This window comes from Crocodylus porosus, unplaced genomic scaffold, assembly GCF_001723895.1.
Source record: "Crocodylus porosus isolate Cpor-Errol unplaced genomic scaffold, CroPor_comp1, whole genome shotgun sequence".
Lineage (NCBI taxonomy): Eukaryota > Metazoa > Chordata > Crocodylia > Crocodylidae > Crocodylus > Crocodylus porosus.
The window spans coordinates 22610632-22631317 of record NW_017728910.1 but is presented as its reverse complement, the minus strand read 5'-3'; the positions used below and the strand labels follow the sequence as shown (position 1 = coordinate 22631317).

The 20686-nt window shown below is 53.4% G+C and overlaps 1 protein-coding gene across 2 annotated transcripts in view; it reads left to right on the top strand.

Annotated features, from left to right (window-relative positions):
- The first annotated feature begins 835 nt into the window (after positions 1–835).
- VWA5B2 (von Willebrand factor A domain containing 5B2) overlaps positions 836–20686 on the top strand; it is a 31666-nt gene continuing 11815 nt past the window's right edge. The window contains exons 1-6 of one of the 2 annotated variants that reach the window (XM_019532824.1): positions 836–1076; positions 9507–9683; positions 11640–11801; positions 13717–13936; positions 14487–14641; positions 20318–20449. In XM_019532824.1, coding sequence (XP_019388369.1) covers positions 9545–9683; positions 11640–11801; positions 13717–13936; positions 14487–14641; positions 20318–20449 — 808 coding nt within the window. In that variant the 5' untranslated portion in view covers positions 836–1076; positions 9507–9544. Of the gene's footprint in view, positions 1077–9506; positions 9684–11639; positions 11802–13716; positions 13949–14486; positions 14642–20317; positions 20450–20686 lie in introns of both variants that reach the window. The other variant, XM_019532823.1, reaches the window with a different exon arrangement.

Sequence of the window (20686 nt, the reverse complement as noted above, 5' to 3'; positions counted from 1 at the left end):
AGGCTGGACTTTCCAGAGGCCAAGCCCTCCCTCATACCTCCTGGGTTTCCTCTTCCCTTCCAGGAGGCCTTTTCTAGCTCCTTGGCACTCTTCTGTGTTGGACTGTCTTGTCCTCCTCTTCCCTGCTGGCCCGGCATCCCCTGCGACTGGGATGTCCTCTGAGATCAGCCGTGTTTTCTGCTCTCCTCCGGATGATAGTGTCACAGCAATGAAAGCACAAGGTGCAGAGACTCACCAGGACCTGATGTCTTCCAGGCAGCTTTTGGATTTGGAGTTTGGGGTTGAGTGGGGGACTGTCTCCCGCACTCCTTTTTCCTAATGCTTCTTGTCGCCCTGCCAATCTCATGGTGAGCTGGACCCCCTTCCTGGCAAGTATTTTGTTGGGAGAGCCAGGTTGGAGTCTCGCCTGTGACATTTGGGGCTGGTATAATAAAGAGCCTGGCTAGCTGGGAGGGATTTGATTTGGGTTTGCAGCTTGTGACGCTGTACTGGGATCGAAGGTAGTGGAAAGGGGTGCACAAATGCACAAGGCTTGGAAGAGCAAGGGTTGGGCATATCACGGGCATTTAAACTTAGTCTGATGGGCTTTTGTCCTGAGGCTTCTGAGCTGGGCTGGGAAGCGGAGAGCTCAGGCTAGCTTGGTGCTCTTGGAGGCTTTTCTGTCTGTTCTTCAAACACCTCTGGCAGTGCTCCCCCTCCCCCTGAGAAGCAAGAGAGCGCATAGAGAGCTGGCCCCATCCTCTCCCAGGTGCTGCCAGACCAGTGCGTGTGGCCCTTTAATGAGGCTGGGCTTGGAACAGCTCAGCAGCCTTACTTCTGGCACCGAGCGGAGATGTAGCTCCGGTACTGAGCACGCCAGTGCCAGCGAGAGAGTCTGCAGCAGAGAGCAGGCAGGGGAGGGAGCCCATCATCCTCCTCCTAAGAGGAGAAGCCAGAGCCCAAGGGGCAGGAAAAACCAGACTCCTGGCGAGGTGGCACCATCCAGGAAGGGGCAGCTTTCGTTCCTGCCCCCAGCGCAAGTCTAATTTGTCTGGAGCTGGGCGAGTCCAGACTGCAGACTCTGTGTCATCCTCCAGGTAAGTGCTTCCCGCCTGGTCCTGCCGTGCAACTTTGCAGGGCAGGAAATGGAGAGGGGTTATGAATCACATTAAGGTCTGATGGTGGAGGGGCAAATATGGGACCCTGGCACCTTTGGGGGGTGAGTTGCAGTCGGCACTCCCTGACCAGGCGGCAACTCCTGCTTCTTGGTAGAGGAGGTAGTTGTGGGGGAGGAGGAGGGGGCAGTGTTCATCTTTGCTGACTGGGAGACTTATTGCAGACAGGGTCTAAATGCAGTGAATGAGCAAGAAGGCAAATCAAGACAATAAAATAACTGTCCAGCCAAGGCCGCTGCATCACAGGCTGTCCTACGCTTATAGATTTCAGGAGCGTGGCTTTAATTATTTATTGCTCGGTATGTCATGGTACATTAGCAAATGTTCCCGGGTCTGTATTGTTACAGTCCCAACCTCAGAGGAGTGTGGGACCCTTTTCTGCAGTGCTGCCTCCACTCAGTCTGTGCTGAGAAGCAGCGGGGGGGCGGAGGAGGCAGAGTCCTGGGCCATTTTTGCTCTAAATTACTTGGTTTATGGGTTAGTGGCCTGAGAATGAATGGGTCTAACGGTACGACTGGAAGAAAGTCCTGGCCCCGGGTTCTGGTTTTAAAGGGGTTGACTTGATCTGGTGTGTGGTGGGCTCAGGGAGACTTAGAGCTGGTTTTCTGGCTTAAATGAGAGGCTCAGGTGAGTTGCTTTCTGATGTCCAGCTCCCATAAGTCTCAGCTGGCTTGTCACAAAGGAGTGCTGCACCCGAGACACATCGAGCCACTTCCTTGGGTTGTGCCTGGCACTCGGTGAGCGTGACACATTTCCCTCCCTGCCTGAACAGTGGGTTGGGAGCAGGCTGGCACTCCCATGACTGGAGGGCCCATTCTTCACATCTGACATGTGCATCTGTGAGCGTGTGCGACCTTCTCCTTTTCCCACTCTTAGTGTCAAGCTTCAAGGACTAAAAATACAGAGGCTGCATTTGACCCTCCCAAGAGTAGCCTTGTACTCAGCCATGGCCACAGGGTTTGAAGACTGCCTCGGTATTCCTTGGGGGAGAGGACTGGTTTTCAATGTGGCAAGACAAGGCAAGTCTCCAAGGACAAATTGGAGAAAGTCCAGCAGAGGGCAATGAAAATGGTTTGGGGGCTGGGGGATGTGACTTATATAAGAGGCGGAGAGAACTGGGCTTATTTAGTCTGGAGAAGAGAAGATTGTGGTGGGATTTAATAGGAGCCTTCAACTCCCTGAAGAGCAGTTCCAGAGAGGCTGGAGCTGGATTGGTCTCATTGGGGCAGACGACAGGACAAGGAGCAATGGGCTCAAGTTGCAGCAAGGGACGTTGAAGATGGATATTAGGAAAAACTTTCTCACGAGGAGGGTGATAAAACACTGGAACAGGTTATGCAGAGAGGTGGTGGAGTCTCCATCCTTGGAGGTTTTCAAGACCCAGGTAGACAAAGCCTGTTGGGATGCTGTAGTTGGGGCTGGTCCTACTTTGAGCAGGGGGTTGGGCTAGATGTGACCTCCTGCGGTCCCTTCCAACCCTAATTTCCTATGCTTCTATGACCCTAAATCCTCTTTTGTTTCCAGGTAGGTTTTAAGAACCTGACAGGGGAGCGGGGGTTTAATGGAGGGACAGCCAGAGACAAGACAACTGTGATCACTCTTTGCCCAGCGCGGCCACCCAAACTTCGGCTTTGCGGAAGCAGACTGCATTAGGGACGAGGAGATTCGTACCATGTGCACCAGATGCAGTGGGTCTCCTCCCCTGAGCCCCGGAGGGAATTCACTCTCCGTGTGCAGCCCATTGCGCATATTCTCAGCCAGGCAGGGCCCCTGCTTGGCAGGTCTGCAGAGCTTTTACCCATCCAGGGAGAGGAACTAATAGCAGAGCGCACTTGGCAGGGAACGATCTGGGCTTGTTTCTTTCAAAGCAATCAAGTTCTTAACGGGGGCGTAGCGTTGCTGGAGGTGCCGTCTTTTGGTTGAGAAGTCAAACTAAGGTCTTGACTATTTGTGCCTGGTCAGGATGCCTTGGGTTTGGTCTTTCCGCGTGACCCTAGGGTTGGACTCCTAGTGAAGGTTTTGTGGAGAACCGGGAGGAGCGCTTTGCTTTCCAACCTAAACATTCACAGCGTAGTTCCTGTATGAACCCTACCGCATTTTGCATGAAAAGAAAAAGAGCTCAGTGTTGCAGTTACGGTGAAACAGGGATGGAAAACCCTGACTTCTCTAATACTTGGGGGCAGCCCTAGGTATCGTGCCGCCCTCAGCAAAATGCATATTGCCACCTCTCCCCCTCGTTCATGTAGCTGGGCAGTCCGAACCCGCTGATCTCTAATCAGCTCCAGGAATGTCGACCCTCCAGTTCTGCCGCTCTGGGCATCTGTCCAGTTTATCTATATAACTGGCCAGCCCTGGTGATGCAAGCCATCAGTGAGGCAGCCGCCCTTGCCATAGTCCACATGTACTGTCACAGACAATATTCCCCAGATCTTTCTACCTTACATTGTTTTCCTGTTCTGCTTTCTTGTACAAATCCACCACAATGTTATCAGTTTTACAATGGATGTTTCCACTGGATTCACCTGCGTCCATGTGGGCCGTGCAGAGTAAGTAAGCATGCACAAGTGGTTGGGTTATGATGTGAAAAAACAGCATGTGCAAAACTTAAAACTTGAGAAATAGAGGCAGTAACGTAGATCAATTGATCGATCAATAGATATCTATATCTATATCTATCTATCTATCTATATGTATATATGGCTGCATTTCAGTGGAAGATGCTAATGTTTGGCAAAGATCTAATTACAAACAAAAAAACAAACAAAAAACTCAATGTTTGAGTCTTAGTAAATGTTTTAAAGTCCTGAGATCTCTGGATATAAGAAACTTTAAAGGACAGCGCATTAATGAAGCATGGTCATTCCCTGAGCAATCAGATGCTCTGGGGCAAAAATGTGGTTCAAATGGTTGCAACCTGGTTGTTTTCTGGGGATTTGTGTCTTCTTGTGATAGGCCTGAGTTCAGCCCTGTGGAAAGAAAGCTGGTTCTGCTCTCCCTGGCTTCTCATTTCCCTGCACACAGCTTCCTCCCCTGACTCCAAGTCAGCTGATCTATCTCAATACCAGTTCATTACATTAAGATCGCTGCTCTTGCCAGATAAAATAGATGCGAACAGCCGACAGCTGCTCCCTCAGATAACAGGTGAGAAGTGACAAGTGGCAGGTCGATGGAGACCGAACAAGTGAGCCGGCTTCCCCCGGTGATGTCTGATAAGAAACCCAGAAAGCCAGGGGGTAGCTGGCACCTTGCAGAGGTGAGGGGGCCTGACCTCTCCGGCTGGAGGTGCCCGGGATGAACAGTTAGTCACAGGGCGTGCTTCTGGATGGGGTGGAGGAGGAAGATGAGAGTGGGACGAGGACCTATGGGTCTGTTTTTATGCATTACCAACTGGCTTAGAGCAGCCTACATAAAACATGAGAGGGCCAGATGGGGCTTGTTTACTTTGGTAGAATAAATGTAAAGGGTATTGATAAAAAAGCAGCCGGAACGGCTTTCCTAGTAGGTCCCTGGTAAACAACTGAATGGCGTTGTGGCCAATCAGAGGCGGGCAAACACCGGGCTCGTTTGTTGTGCATTAAGCGTGGTGTCTTGGGCACGCGTCAAGTGGCTCCAAGGTGAAATGTGTCGTTAATGGCCTTGCCCAGCCTCAATTAGTTGGCTCGGTTCCTTGCTTTCCCCTTTGCTGAAGATCAGGGCTGGGACGGACCCGAGGGTCTGGTGAGGAAAAGCGAACCCCCCGTCCCTGGGCAGGGCCAAGATAAGAGCTGGAGTGGAGTAATGTCGTCCGCTGCTGACTCCGTATTGGAGGGCAGGGTCCATACAGGTGGGGATTGGGATTTCGTGCAGCGAGGACTAGAGTAATACATGTGGGATGGAACTGAAATACAAGCCATGCACTTAGGCCCTAACAACATGAAAACTGCCGTTTACTAGGTCAGACCAGAGGTCCATCTGGCCCAGTCTCCTGCACCGCATGGGGCAGAGAGTGGATGCTGAAAGGGGGGGCCAACTGGGTCTAACCAGGGTTTTTTCCCCCCGTTTCTCTCCTGCTTGCAGCCCCCAGCATTTAGGGTCTAGGAAGTTCTGATTCAGAGGCTGTGCCCCACACTCCCATGCTCAGTAGCTCCTGATGCCCCTGTCCTCCAAGGATGTTTCCAATCCCTTTCTGAATTCAGCTAAGCTGGCAGCTTCCACCGTATCCGGTGGCACCGAGTTCCACACTTAAATTATACACCATGTGTGAAAAGAACATCCTTTTGCTAGGGATCAGGGCCCAGATCCTTGTTCCCATCCTACCCTGTTTTGCACCGCCGAAGAGCTGCAAACCTGGTGGAAAACCAGTTTGAGTGGTCACCAAAGGATTCCTCCAGTGTAGGGCAAACCGCATAGAGGTGGCATACTTACTCGTGTGTGTAATTTCAAGCGGTGTCCCAAACTAATACATCATTTTCCATCTGTATGTCTCAGGAGCAGAAGAATGCAGCCATGTGCTTTTGGAAGCCATGCTGTTTCAGTCCTTTTCTTTAAAAACGTGCTTATTTGTCTTTGCAGTTGCTTGATTTGGGTAGGCAATAACCACGCAAATTAGGAATGCAAATGTTCAGCCTAATTATGTTCTAGGTAGTAAGTTGTAAACTTACTACCCACTAGTTTTCATTTTGCGACCCTCCCCTCCCCCGGCAAGTTCTTGGATTGTGACACGATAGTCAGTACTAAAACCCTGCTGACTTTCTCTTCACCACGTAGTGTTTTATAAACCCTTCTCACCCCATCAGGTGTCACTTTTATTAACTGAATAGGGTTGGTCTCTTTAGTCTCTCCTCATGCCACTCATCATCCTCATTGCCTTTCTCAGTAACTTCTCCAGTTTTTCTATATCCTTTTTGAGGTGTGGGGACTTCTGCTGTCATCTGGGAGCTCATCCATTGGTAGGACTTGGTGACTAGGAGCTGCCAGTGTGATGTGGCTGTGAGACAGGCAACTGCGATCCTTAAGTGCATCAGAGAAGGTATTTCCAGTAGAGAAAAGGGGAGTTGTGCTATTACTGTTCCTGTGCCTTGCAAGAGCTCCTTTGGAATACGGCATTTAAAAGAGATGAATTTGCGCTCAGGACAGGTGCAGCTACGGGCTGCTAGGTGATGAGGGGATGAAGAGCCTGTGTCACTAGAGGGATTAACAGAGCTTGGCTTGTTGAGCCTGGCAAAGCAGAGGCTGAGATTGCTGCCTATAAATACATTGGGGTAAACACTAGCGAGAGATGAGAAATGTTTAAGCTCGAGGACAGTATTAGCACAAGAACAAATGGGGGTAAACGGATAGGAGATAAAACTAGGTTGGAAATAAGAGGAAGGTTTTGAACCGCCAAAGCCCTATGAGCATGAAATCACCTCCCTGACGGAGCAGTGGGGGCAAAATGGACTGACCAGTTTTCAGATGGAGCTCGGGCTGTGTGGCATGGAGAGGCCCCTATCCTGGACTGATCTCTTCCAGTCTTGGCTCCCTTTATCCGTCATACAGATCAATAAGAACTTCCCTCCAGCTGTTGGCTTTCAGGCCCACCGTGGTCTAGAGCCGCCTCTGCGAGCTGCAGTGTAATCAGTGTATTCACCCTATAGCAATGCCCAGTCTATGCCAGCTGGGCACAAAGCAGCCCTGCAGAGACAGGATTTGCTCCCAGCCCTTGAATGCAGTTTGACCTACACTTTAGGGGTGCAATCCTGGCCCCATTGAAGTGAATGGGAACTTTGCCATTGACTTTAATAGAGCTAGGATGTAATCCCTGGGCACACGCACCAGGAATCATACCCTCAGCTCCTCACTTCAGTGGATTCACAACCAGAGCTGGACTGCCAAGTTTCAGCCTCCTGGTCCAGGCATGAGTCCCACTGGATCTTTGGGGTGGGTAGGTAGTATCACGGCAATAACATTACTTTTTCATCTGTATTTTGGGGTCTGCTTGCTTGGCTGGTTCTTGTCTGTGTAGCTCCCTGGCATCATCTCCCTTAACAGCGACTGACTCGATTCCAGGTTTGCCTCCATTATTCTGCACTGGGCAGATGCATCCTCAACCCATAATCTCAGGGTTGTGGAGTCCTAAGTTACAGACTATCTCATAAGCTGCTCCTGAGATGAAGGCCACCAGAGCAAGATGAAACCAGGTGCTGCTCTTCCATCTGGCCTTGCCCTTTTTGCTTAGCCTGTTCCACCAAAAACAGCTAAATCTTCAGCAGGTGTTAGTAATTTGGGGATCTCTGTATCTGGTCTACACTTAGGTGTTTCTCAGCTAGGGTTGAAGTGGAGCATCGATCAAGTTGGGTGGGCACAGACACCATAGACTGTGCAGATCCCTCTTCTCTGCACACACCATCTGCAGGGAAGATGTGTTGTGGCTCATCCAAAAGTTTAACAAAAAGTGTTTTAAGTGGACTGGGTTGGGAGGGAAAGGGGAGGCTGGAGACTGATCAGTAGGAGGAGACATTCAGGTAGATTGGGCCCAACAAACACCGCAGCAAATGAAGAGTGTGAAATGTGGAACCTGAACTTTTCCCCCGTGGAGATGGGATGGGGAGAAGGGATCCAGCAGCTCACAGCTGCCGGGGAGCTCAGAGCCAGAATCCTTCAGGACCCAGTGATCCCTCTTTGTAAGGGAAGGAGGCATGGGGATGAAAGGAGGAGGGATCAGGTTGTCCCTCTCTGCAAGACTTATTGGTGCAAGAAGGAGCAGGCTACCCTCCCACCTGCGTGTTGAGGTGCCAGGTTGGAGACCATTACATCTCACATCTACCTCTGAAAATCCCGGGGATTTTAGCCCTAGCAATAGTTTTGGACATTTCTCATGGTCGGTGACCAAGGTTGGTGACTGAAGGAATGGGTTGGCATCCAGGCCTTTGGACTCTGTCCCCGTTCTAGTGAGTGACCCAAGGTAGCAAGTAGGCATGGCCTGGGATCTGCTGTGATCAGCAGGGACCTGCAGGGTCTGCCCATGGACTGCAAGTGTCCTTGCATGTTATTTGGGGTTGCATCTCCCTCCCTCCCATTCCTTCCCTTCTTCACAGTGCTCAGATTGCATGTTGACCTTACTGTTAATTATTAATCCCCCAGCAAACACTCCCATCCCTGTCTTGTCCTAGTGACTCTGGGGTTTTTTCCCCCTCCCTTGTTCATGAATTACCCTGGTTACCTCTGTGACCAGGTGGTGGTGGACAGGCTTGGGAACAGAAGACACGCTGCTATGAAACCCAGGCATGGCTTTGTTACTTGTGACAGTCTAGTCCCTATGGGTAGAAGGGGGTGCTTGGGCCACCCAGGGATGCTCCCTAGTCTGGGATAAATCCTCCTGTGCCTTCAGTGTCTTTGGAGGCTTCTTGGGAGGGTCTTAGGCTCTGACGTGGGTTTCACTGGAAAATGCTCAACCGTTGCATGGAAAAATAAACAGAAACGTAGTACGAGTGCCCTGTTGTTTGGTCTAACCATGCAAAGAATCAGGCCCAGGAGCTGGACTCCGAATCTGTTTCCAAAGGCAACTGGCACTGGGATTGGTTTTTGATTTTCTATTGAGCGCAGGGGAAGGCTTTTCCCTGTCTGGCATCTCAGTTAATTGAATTCTACGGTTGTTACAGTAAATGAGCTCTCCCTGAGCACCTGCTATCGTGGGGCTGTCTTCTTAGCTCCCCACCCATGATCTACACAGTATAACTTTGTAAAGAACCAGCAGGCCCAGCACAAATGCTGAAGAATAAAGTTCAGGTACAGGCATATCCTATTGTGAGCACTGAGAGAGGGGGAGGGGGTCAGATGAACCCCCAAATTCATTATTGAAACTTGTTTCTTGAAACAGTTTTTCTGAAGGATTAGAAGGCACCGAAAGGAATGGTTTGATGTAGGGGCAGAGCAAGATGGCTCCGGGCAGAGGTGTGGAGATGCGAGAGAGAGATACAGAAATGAAACTATGGTGGAGGCTTGAAAGGGAGCAGGGAGAAAGGGCGGCAGAAACATCTGCATGATCATGAGAGTGAAGGTGTTGGATGGGAAAGGTGCGATGCAGAAAGCTGGTGAGGTCGCAGTGGCCTTCAGCTGGGGAGTGGACCAGGTGGAGCAGTGGGACAGGAGGAGGGATCGGGCAGCAGTGCTTTAGGTAGATCAGAAAGGGTGAGATGAGAGTCAGGGAAGCTGGAGGGGAGGGAGATGAGGAGAGAGACAGACGAGGTCGGGTGAGGGAGCAGCCTCTGGGGTGGACGTGGAAGACATGGGGGCATCTTCTCCCTGTAGCTGAAGTCAGTGTGCAGTCTTATCTCCACCTCTTGTCTTCAGGCTCCCATGCTTGCTTTTGTTTTTCTCACCTGCTCTTTGCAGTCGCAGCTGGCACCGCTCTGTAACTGTATCTAGAGACCATGCCAGGCTTGTACTCACCATCTACCTGGACAGCTCTCCCTCTGAAGAGCTCACGTGTGAAGGCCTGTGCCAATGGGTACTCCCTGGGACTCACTGCCCACCTCACTTACATCAACCCTGAGGAGGAGCCCGTGGAAGGTAAGATGGGTTTCTGGGATTAAGCAGGCTGCTGTTCCCAGCTGAGACCCAGGAGATGCAGGTGACATCCAGCCCACTTCAGTATGGAGCACCCTCCCATCCACTCAGCCCTGGTCTCTCAGGCTAGGGACAGACATTCAAAGAGCCTGAGCCTGAATTGACTCAATCTTTGCAGGTTAGTCTAACCTGGCTAGGCTGAACCGGTTTGTAACCATACAGACATCCCCTCTGAACTGAAGAAATGCAGGCACATGCCTGCAGTAGCTCAGGCTAGAAGTTTGGGGGGGGGGGCACTAGAGCAGCCCTCCCTTCACTTCTACAATGCTGAGCTGAGGGGGGTGGGGGTTTGGCCAGGCCCTGGTGGGATGCTTTGGCTAGGGAGGGGTTCCCCCCACCCCCCTTGCTGCTCTTGACCAGCTCAGCAGGAAGTTGATAACAGAGCATTTATGAGCCCGTCAGCAAGGCAAAAACCTCTTGTATTAGTTCAAGCCCTTACACAGCTTTTTCCAGGGAAGGAATGGAGAGACATTACCAGCTACCTGTTGATTAGCTCCAAAAAGCCCTAAGTAGACACTGTCCTGTCTGCCTTTGTCCTGTCTGCTTTACACAGACACCTCTCGGCATTAGCTAGCATACGACATACTGGCTATGGTCCATGCTCTGGGACAGGGGAGCGGGGAATCCCTGCTTGAGCAGGTGTTGGGGTGGCATGGGGAAGCTGGGCAGATGCTGCTATGCCTGTCCTCTCTGCTGGAGCTCCAGCCAGGGAGCAGAGGGGAGAGGCCAGCCCAGCTCCTTGGAGCAGAGAGCCCCGCCCAGGGCTGCAAAGCATCTGGGATGCTGGGGGACTCTGGTTTAAGTTAAGCCAGGAAGGGGTCTGGGACAGACATTACATAAACCGGTTTAACCTAAATCAGTTAAGTCTGATACTACATTCAACCAGGTTTATCTCAAACCGGTTTCAGCCATTTTCAAACTGGTTTATGTGCACTCAAGGTCTGTTCTGTTACAAGTTGAAACCTTCTGGTCACTTAAAATGGTTTATGTGTAATGTCTGTCCCTAGCGTGAAGCTCCAGCCTCTACATGGTGAGCTAACAAGGGCTGATGAGGCCAGCTGTTAGAGGGGACTGAGAGAGGCAGAACCAAAACCAGCATCTTCCAGTAAGAGACAGTGGAACACACCACACGGTTAAGCCAGGACTTGCATACTGGTGTCAGCAGGATCATTCCCAAATCCAACACAGCACAGATGTAGGCAGGGGTGGACTTTCCTGGTAGGCATCCAGGAGGCTGTGATCCAGATACCTTTCAACAAGGCAACAAAGGGCCAAGCTGCTTTGTTTTAAAAAGCAGGCACTCTTTGGTGCCTTAAAAAGACATTTAAATGGATCTGGAGCTGTTTTCTAGCTGCCTTGGCCTGCCCTGGCTGAAAGCTGGAAATCCCTCGGTGGAGGACTAGCTAGTTCAGAAGGGAGTTGGGAAAGAGAAACCAACCTTTAATCTGCAGCTCCAGTCTGTCCTCCCCACCGTAGTGACTGAAAGTCACTCCTGTTTGGTGGCTCTGTTGGTGCCGTGACTTTGTGGGTCTCTGTCTGGCTTTGGTGTCTGCCATCGGGCTCAGCTCTCTTCACTCGGAGGCTCAGCAGAAGGGCTCTGGAGTGAACGGAGGCTGAACTCTTCCCCCCCGGTGGGCAGAGATAAGACACAGGAGGCTCTGTGGTCCTTGGGGGACCCACCAAGGGGGGACTCTTGGGGGTCCTGGCTGTTGCTCTGTGGCTGGACGCGAGCCGTCGCTCCCCACGACCTTCCCGAGTGCTAAAGCAGAGTCTGCAGTGACGAGCGGCCTCGCTGCGTGCTGCAGGGTGGGGGGTGCGGAGGCTGAGGTTGCGTCTGTGCTCAGGCACTTTTGGGCGCTGCGGAGCGCCTGGCCTCAGAGTCCTTTCTGCGCCCTGCAGGGGTGTTCATCTATCCTCTGGAGGAGTCCGAGGTCGTCGCGGGTTTTGAAGCCGAGACGGGAGGCAGGCGCGTCGCCTTCCAGATCCAGCACCGGCGCCAGGCGGAGGATTGCTGCGCCGAGTGCAGCCCCGGGCTGGGCCAGCCGCTGCGCTGCGCCAGTGGTAAGCGCGGGAGGCTGGACAGCATTGCCTTGCAGTGGCGCGACACGGGGGTGGCTACAGGGATGTCACAGCTGAGGGTGGCTCAGCTCAAATTCGGACAGATGGAAATCAGGGGCTTCCCCTGAGGGCTGGAAGGTTACCCTTCACTTCGGGGTCTCAGACCCCCGGGAAAGGGAAGACCAGCACGACTGGGAGTCAGACAGGCCGGAAAGCCGGCCAGAGCCTCCGCTCCTGAGCTCCCAGCCTGGCGTCTCGCTCAGCGAAGCTCGGAGGCAGCTTGTCCATGTCTGGATGCTGCCAAGGGAAACTCTGCCCCTTTCGAGGTTTGCCCTTATGAATGAAAGTGATCTCTCCCAGTCTGGACAGGCCCCGGAGGTGAGACCGGTCCTGTCGGGGCTGGGAGGGTGATCGATTATATCTGTCGTATTGCTCCCAGGATCTGCTCTCCCGGGGCTGGACTGTCAATGCCGGGTTGATCCCTCTTATACCAGCAGCCCAGTGTTGGCTTGGCAGGGGCTGAGGTTTGATTCCCCTGAACCCGCTCCTGAAGAAAGGATTCCCTTCAGCCCCGCTCTTGGCTGCAGGCATGAGCTGATAGAGCCTCCCCGTGATGCCATCTCACTCGTATCCTTCGCCTGCGAATGCCATACCAGTCCACCAGCCCCGAGGTCTTCTGCCCCGACACTGCCTTGCATGCCTTCAGCCCAGTTGCCTGCCTCTTCGTCCCGCCGTTGGGGTTTGGGTTCACTTCACTAATCGTCTCCTCTGTCTGCCCTCCCTTTTCGCCCCTCTCCCACCCCTCGCCTTTTTACCCCTGTTCACTACTGCTTCTCCCACCTGAGCATCTGCCTCTCAGTTCAGTCCTGCTGCCCTTCCTATCTCTAGCCACTCCTTCGTGCTCTCCCCTGGAGGCTTTTGAATCTCCGGGATGTCTAAGGCTGCGTCTCTGGCTGCCTGCCTAGCATCTCCTGAATCCCCTGTCTTACATACCGGCCTCTGGCTGCTTTACCACTCCATCCAGGAAGAGCACAGACCATCGACAGATGCTTCCTCAGCCTGATGAAGGGCGTTTATGCCCAAAAGCTTGATAAGAATAATTTTTGTCCAGCCATTTGAGGTGGTCTAATAAAAGATACCAGATTTCCCCAAAGAGCCTTGTCTGTCTTAACCTCAGTGTTTTTCAGCCTGTTCTCTAGGTGTTCTCTTAAAATCGCACCCCCCCCTCCTGCCTTCCCGTGGCAGACAAGCACATCCTTGTTCTCATCTAGGATCATCTTCAGGCCCTTTCAGTCTGTCTTCTCCTGCCATTCAGCCTATTAAGAGGTCCTTTCAGTTCCTGCTTCAGAATCCATCCCTTCTTTCCTACCCCCTGGCCCTTTGCCCCTTGTCACCTCCTGGTGCGACTGCGCCCTCCTCCCCTCCTTTGGCTTCTCGCATAGTCCATCTTGTCCACTACAGCTCACCTCTCCCCTCCTCTCCTGCCCCTTGGCCTGCGCGGTTCTCCGGTGGGATCCCTCGTGGGCACTTCCTTTCCTTCCCCATCTAGTTCCCGGTTCCTGACTCAGTCTCAGGACCCTGCTTTATCAGCCCAGTCTGCACTTCTGCCCCCATTTCCCCCTGCTTTCTGCTCCCTGTCCCGAGCTTCCCCACCTTCTTTGTCAGACCCTTCAGTGATGACCTCCCTCCAGGCTGGTCTGAACCTCTAGGGAGGGTGCTAATGGTGCCAGCCCTATATCATCTGTGACTAGGGGCAGGGACCATGCCTGCTTATGCATCTGCCATGCCTGACAGCTCTTAGTCCAATGATACCCTTGATCTCAGCCCCATCCTGCTACCAGCCTGTATCTGCTAGCAGCAGCTCAGGGCTCTCACTGGAAGCTGCTTCTTGACTCCTTCTTGTTCCTTGCCTGCCCAGGTCATCTGATTCTGGATGAAGATTTAGACCGCTCCACTTTCATCATCAGCACGGGCCCCATCCGGCCTTCGGAGACCCTGACCATAGTCTTCAGCAGCAGCCAGGAGCTGGCGACCCGGCCAGATGGTGCACTCCACATCACCTTCCCTTCCATCCTCACACCCCTCGTCGTGCGCATCCCTGAATGTGAGAGCGAGCCCGGAGGCTTGTGTGACGACAGGTTGGCCCTATGGTGATTTTCATGGCTTTCTCAGAGTCTATGCCATCCCAGGGGCTGAGTGAGGAGGTCCCAGAGTGGGCTGGGAGAGCAAGCAGGGGCCCTGGGGCGAGGATGAAACCAGAGGGCTGGTTCTGTGGGTAACTCCACTTCACCAGGTTTGAGCACAGTGCCACACCGGGGGGTGTGCTTGGGTTTCAAGAGTAGTGGACGTCCCCAGTCTCCTGGATGAGCCTGGGGCAGACCGTAAGCTCCCCGAGAAGTAGCATGGGAGGGAGCTGGGGTGGAAGAGGAGCCTCCATGTTCCTGTCCCGAGGCCTTGTGGAGCTCCAGTGGCTTGAGGAACCTGGGTGTGCATATACTGAAGCCAAGCAGACATCCCTGGGTATCAGGAGGAGGGGACAGACATGCCTGGGAGCCTGTGGCAAGACTGGGGTGGGGGCTGCTTGGACTGAAGGGGTGTCTGCAGGCTGCTGCACTGCAGAGGCAAATGGGCCTTCTCCCGGGGAGGCCTCCCCGGCAAAGTGTGACTGTGCCTTGTGTCTGGTTTCAGTCCCACCAGCTGCTTTGGAGCCCCCAGCCCGCGGAGCGAGCAGTCGTTCACAGCACCTCTCGAGAGCACCGATGTCTTCAGGGGCCCGGCCTACAACCCCTTCCCCTACGAGTTCACCTTTGAGCTGCTGGTCAAGGGGCCCTGTCTGTTGGCAGGTATGAGGCTGGGGTTGCCGGTGGGCTCAGTTGTCCCTTGGTTTTCATGAAAGCAAAAGGTCAGTTGACGAGAGCATGGGCAGGAGCTGGCTTCTGCCAGTGCCAGCACTTGTGCCAGTGCTTCTGCAGGAGGTTTCCGGCTAGAGGGTCTTGCCCCTCCGCTCCTGGTCAGACTGTATTTTGGGTCAGGAAGGAATTGTACCCCACGGTCCTGTTGTACGGACTGTGAGGGTGTTGCCTTCCTCTGTCGTGGGGGATGGCCTCTCCCTGGGATCGCTCACATGTACATTAACAACCTTTTACAGAAACAGGACATTGACTGCTGTGGTGCCCCGGCTTTACCTGCGGCAGGTTCAGGTCCGATGTCTTGTGTTGTGTCAGAGTTGACAGTAGTTTTATGAAGAGTTCAGATGTTGGCTGTGTATGGGATGGTTTGGAGAAGGACGATCCTGTCTTGGGCAGGGGACTGGACCAGGTCCCTTGCAGCCTGACTTCTCTATGACTCTATAGTGATGCACTTCACTGCCAAATGAATTTTCTTCTGGTACCCTAGGACAAACCTAGGTTTTATCCCTCCTCCAAGCCCTCTCCTTCTGCTTTTCCTCAGCACCCCCCATCCTGTTCCAATCTATGGGACATAAATTAAAGGGTGGGGGGGTTTGAATTAACATGACATAATCCTGCCAGAGCCAAGGGACTCGTGCTAACATGGTTCCTCCTTCCCCAGGGCCCTTGTCTGATGGCATCCTGCTCTGCTACAGGCCGGGTCTAAATCTGACACAAGACAGCCTAGATTTAGCCTATAAAAGCCACACTGTGGGCCAGTGGCAGTCTTGCCCTGCCCCAAAACACCCCACCACGCACCCTCCTTGGGTGCCTTCTTCTCAGGGCTGTTCTGGGTTCTTCGCCGATGGTACAACACCCTGGCTGGAGCGTTACACTCACTTCCTTTGGGTCTAAGGTAGGACTAACAGGCTATGGCTAGGACCGAAGAGCAGCAAGAATTAATTAGCATCTCTCAGTGCGGTTCCTGAGTGAGGGAAAGCAGGGGGAGTCTCAGGGCATTGAGAGATGCTGGCTGAGCTGCCCACATGCCTCTGAACATCATGGATTTATGGCTGAGACCTGTCAACTCATTTCACCTATGATGGGCTCTCCGCCACTCGCGCCAGTGGTAAAAGCCTGCCTCTTTATAGCTTAGTCGATACCCTCCCCTTAGAGACATGAGGGATGGCTGTGGGGAGAGGAAGTGCTGGGGCGGACGGGTGATGGGAGTGAATTGCAGAGAGTGGAGCGGGTGCTGGAGAGGTTAGCAGAACTAATACCATTAGCGTTGGCTCGGGGCCCGTCTGCCTCTGAGATGCTGCATCAGTTTGCTGGCCGGCTCCTCCCTCCCTGAGTCCTCAGGGATCCCAGCTGGGCTGCGAACATCCCTGCGGTTCTTCCTGTGGCTCGAGGAAACTCATCTCTGCCTCTCCGAGCTGCTGGGGCTGGGAGGTTGCGCTGAGCATGGCACAGGGTGATGACTAGACAGCGGCTTGCTTGGTGGAGGCCACGTCTGGGTAGGCTGCAGGGTGAAGAGGGAGGGCACCGGCTTAGCGAGAGGGGCCGAGGGCCTCTCCATGCTGCCCTGTGCCTAGAGCTCCTTTCCTGGCCCTTCCCGTCAGCTCCCGCCCTCCTCTCCCCCAGATCTCCTCCCAGGATGCCTCCTCCTTCCATGAAGCCTAGTACCTTACCCCTCCCTCTCAGCAAGCTGGGGCCCCACGTGAGCGTGAGCCCCCACGCGTGCGGCTGTATGGGTGGGGAGGTCTGTGTGCACAGATGTGAGCACAAGGGGGTGCGCATCTGTTTGCTTTGGCGCGCACACGGAACAGGCACCTGAATGCAAGTGTTTGCAAGGGCATGGAGCCAGGCGTGCTCAGGCAGCCGCACACATCAGTGCAAGCACTTGTGCCAGCAGGAGTGTGTGTACGTGCCAGTGAGCACACTTGCACGCCGCTGAAAGGAGAGGGAAAAGGTCTCTCCCACCTGGCTGATGACACCCCTTTGCCTAGCAGCGCTTGCTTCTCAGGGTGTGCCTTAGCCAAACCCAGGCCCCACGTGCCCCCTCGAGCTCACGTGGCAGCTACTGCAGACATGCGGACCCGGAGCCATCGTTTGGCACGGGGCAGTCCTGCAGGGCAGCTTGGGGTTGGGCAGGGGCTGGAGGTTGGGGCAGAGGAGCATGCTCCATCTCTCTCCCTCCCTGGGCATGGACCCGCTTGCGCAGGCAGAGCGAGCGGTAGTACCCCCTGCACTTACAGTTGCTTAACGCTGTCCATTAGAAGCTGCTGCTTCCAGCTTTGCCAGACTTCGACCATGCCGGGAGCCTGCTGTGGGCTGAGTTCCTCTTGGACCAGCCAGGAGCAGGTGGGGGGGAAGTGCGGTGTTGCCCGTGCTCAGTTTGCAGCCTTCCTTCCACCCCCAGCGGTGCCGTGCATTATGGTGCAGACTTTTACTGTACCAGTGCTAGTGTTTTCCACAGCACCCAGTGGGGTTGCACTTGGGGGATGCCTCAGGGCTGTTGCATGAGGCTGGGGTGCATCGGTCCCTGCCACGTGTGTTATGGGAGTAGGAAGGCATAAAAATGAACTGAGCGGGAGACTGCCGGAGGAGGATGGATGGGCTCCCAGGTTGGGAAGCCTGGAGGGTTGGGTTCTACCTCGGCTTCATATTCCTGTGGGCTTCCAGATAAGTCACTCAAATCCAGTTGTTCCCTGGCTGCCCGGTGTGAAACACCTGGAAGATGAGCAGCATTGCTGAGTGCCCACAGCTTCACGGCACAGGAGCTGCTCTTGGAGCAGTTAAAGCATTATAAAAACCCTTACGTCCTCCAGAGAATCAGGCCCTCAGGTTGTGCAGCTGAGATTGCTCATGGGTGCCCTTTGCCATTGCCTTTTGGTAGAGACAGAGATGGGGAAGGGGGTGCAGGGTCTGTATTGCTTTTTCTAATTAGTTTTAATTGAATGATGCGTTTCCTTGGAAGGAAGGGGGGAGGAAGAGCAGGTGCTGGGAGAGCCCCTCTGTGAGAGTGGGGGGAGGTATGGCCTGGGGAAGGGCAGCGAGGTGTGGGGAGACCTCCTGGCAGGGGGTGAAGTAATGAAATGGGATCTCGGACTAGTCTTAAAGGATTGACATGACACCTCATTTGATAAATGACAGAAAGGTTTTACAGCTATTCCTCGCTTAACGCTGTAGTTACATTCTTGGAAAACGAGACTTGAAGCGAAACGATGTTAAGAGACTCCAATTATGTCCCAGTAGTTACCTACTAGGAAGCAGCGGCCAAGCCACATTATCACTGAACATTGGGCGACTTTAAACAAGCATGTTCTCTAATGGATCAGCGACGTAATAACGAAACAACATTAACTGGGACAAGCAAGGAGTACCTGTATTTACTACAAGTACTCACGAGTAAAAGAGCCCAAACCAAAGCAAAGTCCAGTATTTCTCTATAACATGATAATTTCTCAACAAACCCTAGGGGTCTTTAAAAGGAGGCTTGATAAGTACCTAGCTGGGGTCATATGAGCTTAACTTAGTGGGGGTCATATAAGCCCAGTACTCTTTCCTGCCGTGGCAGGGGGTCAGACTTGATGATCTGCTCAGGTCCCTTCCGACCTTACATCTATGAATCAAACAGGCGACAAGAGAGCTGGCCTTTTTCTTCCAGCTGCTCGAGAGGGCTGGGGCGCGGCAGCAGTTCTTGCCAGAGAGATCTTTCATTCTTGAAGCATGTGCCCCGTTAGCTGGGTCATTCCTCTTCTGGTCCCCTTTAGCTCGGCATCTTCAAAGCATACTTGTAGTTGTGTAAATCAAGAGCGAGTCCCCAGCAAGAGCTGACAGGAACATCCTGTTAATCAAACTGCTCATTACTGGTTAGCAGAAAGTTCCAACTTGAATGAATTACTACGAAGTTTGTAACGTATTAAGGAACTGATTAACGACCAGGGAAAATGCAAGGTTTTGAAGAGCGCCCTTGGAAAATCAAGAGAACCCCCAGACAAAACAGAAGTAAATCAGGAGGAGCCATCTGTCCCCTACGGAGAATGACTCCTCCTGCACATAACATGAGTGAATTGCAAAAGAAATATTCACCATACTAATTAATCAAGGATGAACGTTTCACATGGCTACAACCCAGACAACTAGGGGAGCCTGCTTAAAACCATCACAAATATAGTAAGATGAGCTGGAAGTGATACCTCATTATTTTTTCTCAGAAGTACTAGCTGCAAACTTGCCTCGTGCCCTAGGCAATCAGCATCGGTATTTGTATTTTAACCGTTGAGTGTAGGCCCCAGCTTAGCATGAATTTCAGAGTCGTCACAGGGGTGGGAGGGAAAATAGGGGATGGGGAAAAGGTGGAGGTACTGTATTCTCCTTGGAGATAGTGAGTGCGGGTTGAGAAGGGAGGCTGGAGGCGTGGGGGCCCGTGGTCAGAGCCAGGGAAGCAGGAGTGGGGGTGAGCAGCCTGGGAATTTGGGGGCTTGGAGGCGGCTTGTCTTGCTGTACCATCTCGTTTTCATGTCTTATTCTCTATTTATGAACGCTGTTCTTTTATTGTCAGACACCCCAAGGCTTTTTTGGGAAGGGCTGCAGAGAAACCTATGGCACAAACACGTAAAATAGTAGCTATATCCGACAGGTTTGGCTGCCCTCCTCTCCATGCTTCAGTTTGCCTCACCTCCGCTCACAGGGGTGCTGTGAAGATTAAATAATGAAAGACTGTGGAGCACTTTGCTGGTGAGAGCAGATGAGTGATTAGCTGACTACCTGGGAGGTCACTGATACCTTCTGGATTTGGTGCAGGGTTTAAATGGTGTGTGATGAATGATGATAAATCAAGCCTAGGACTAGCCCCTGGAGCAAGCAGTGACTTCACTGAACAAGGAAGGCATCCCCTGGGGAAGACATCGCACGTTGTCATGGGACAAAACCCTGCAGCAGGATACTTGGGGACTGGGGGCGGGCGGGGAGTAGCAACATGTACATCCACCGGTGCTTCCAAACATCTCCATCCTCAATTGCAGAGACCACAGTGTTCTTTTAATGCCATTATTGTGCATTTTACTGTCATGCCGCGTGCTCCTGCCCGGCTCCTGGAGGTGGAGAGCAGAGGACCTGAAGGTTGCAGGTCAGACAATGGATTGGCACAACAGGGGGGAGCCGCGACTCCTCCGGCAGGGCCCAAGGGCCCAGCCACGTGACACGACACGTTCCCACCATCTGCCTTGGACTTCAGTGGAAATGACATTGGGACCCAAAGCAGATCCAGGAGCAGCTCCTCTGGGGTAGCTGAAGGCAGCAGGAGGCTGTTGCAACACCTCATGGCTAGGAGGCAAGACAGCAGGCAATAGCTGGTTTGCTTAGAGATGCCCCCAGGATAATGCCGGACCTCTACCAGTTGAGCTTACCCCGGATTTTCCTGGGGTGCTTCTACTCCAGAGTGAAGTAGGTTACCGTGAAGGCTGCTTACAACAGTGTAGACATGCCATGTGTCCAGGCGCTCAGCGTGGCAGGAGTACAACCACAGTGCTGATCCAGAGGCCGGGCTGGAAGACTTCCCCCTCTCTCCCCGCCCCCCTTGGTACCTGCAGTGTCCATGACTCCCACCACTCGTTCGTTCTGCAGGTTTGGAGAGCCCGTCGCACGCCCTCCGGGCCGATGCCAACCCCTACGCCAGCTCGGCCTCCACCATCTGTGTGACCTTGGCGGAGGGTCACTGTTGCGACCGGAATCTGGAGATTATTCTGTACCCCTGCGGTAAGAGGAGCGCTGCCACCCACGGTTCAGAAGCCCAGAGCTCGAGCGCAGGGATCGAGGCAAGGGAAATGCAGGAGATGCTGACTTTGGGGAGCACAAGGCTTCCCTTGGCAGGGGGCACTGCTGGGAGCGGGGTGGGAACGGGGGCTGTAGAGAGGTCCGGGCAGCTGCAGTTCCTGGGGGTGCAGCGGAGAAGGGAGCAGGGCTGGGAGAGCTCCCGACCGCTGAGCTCAGCCA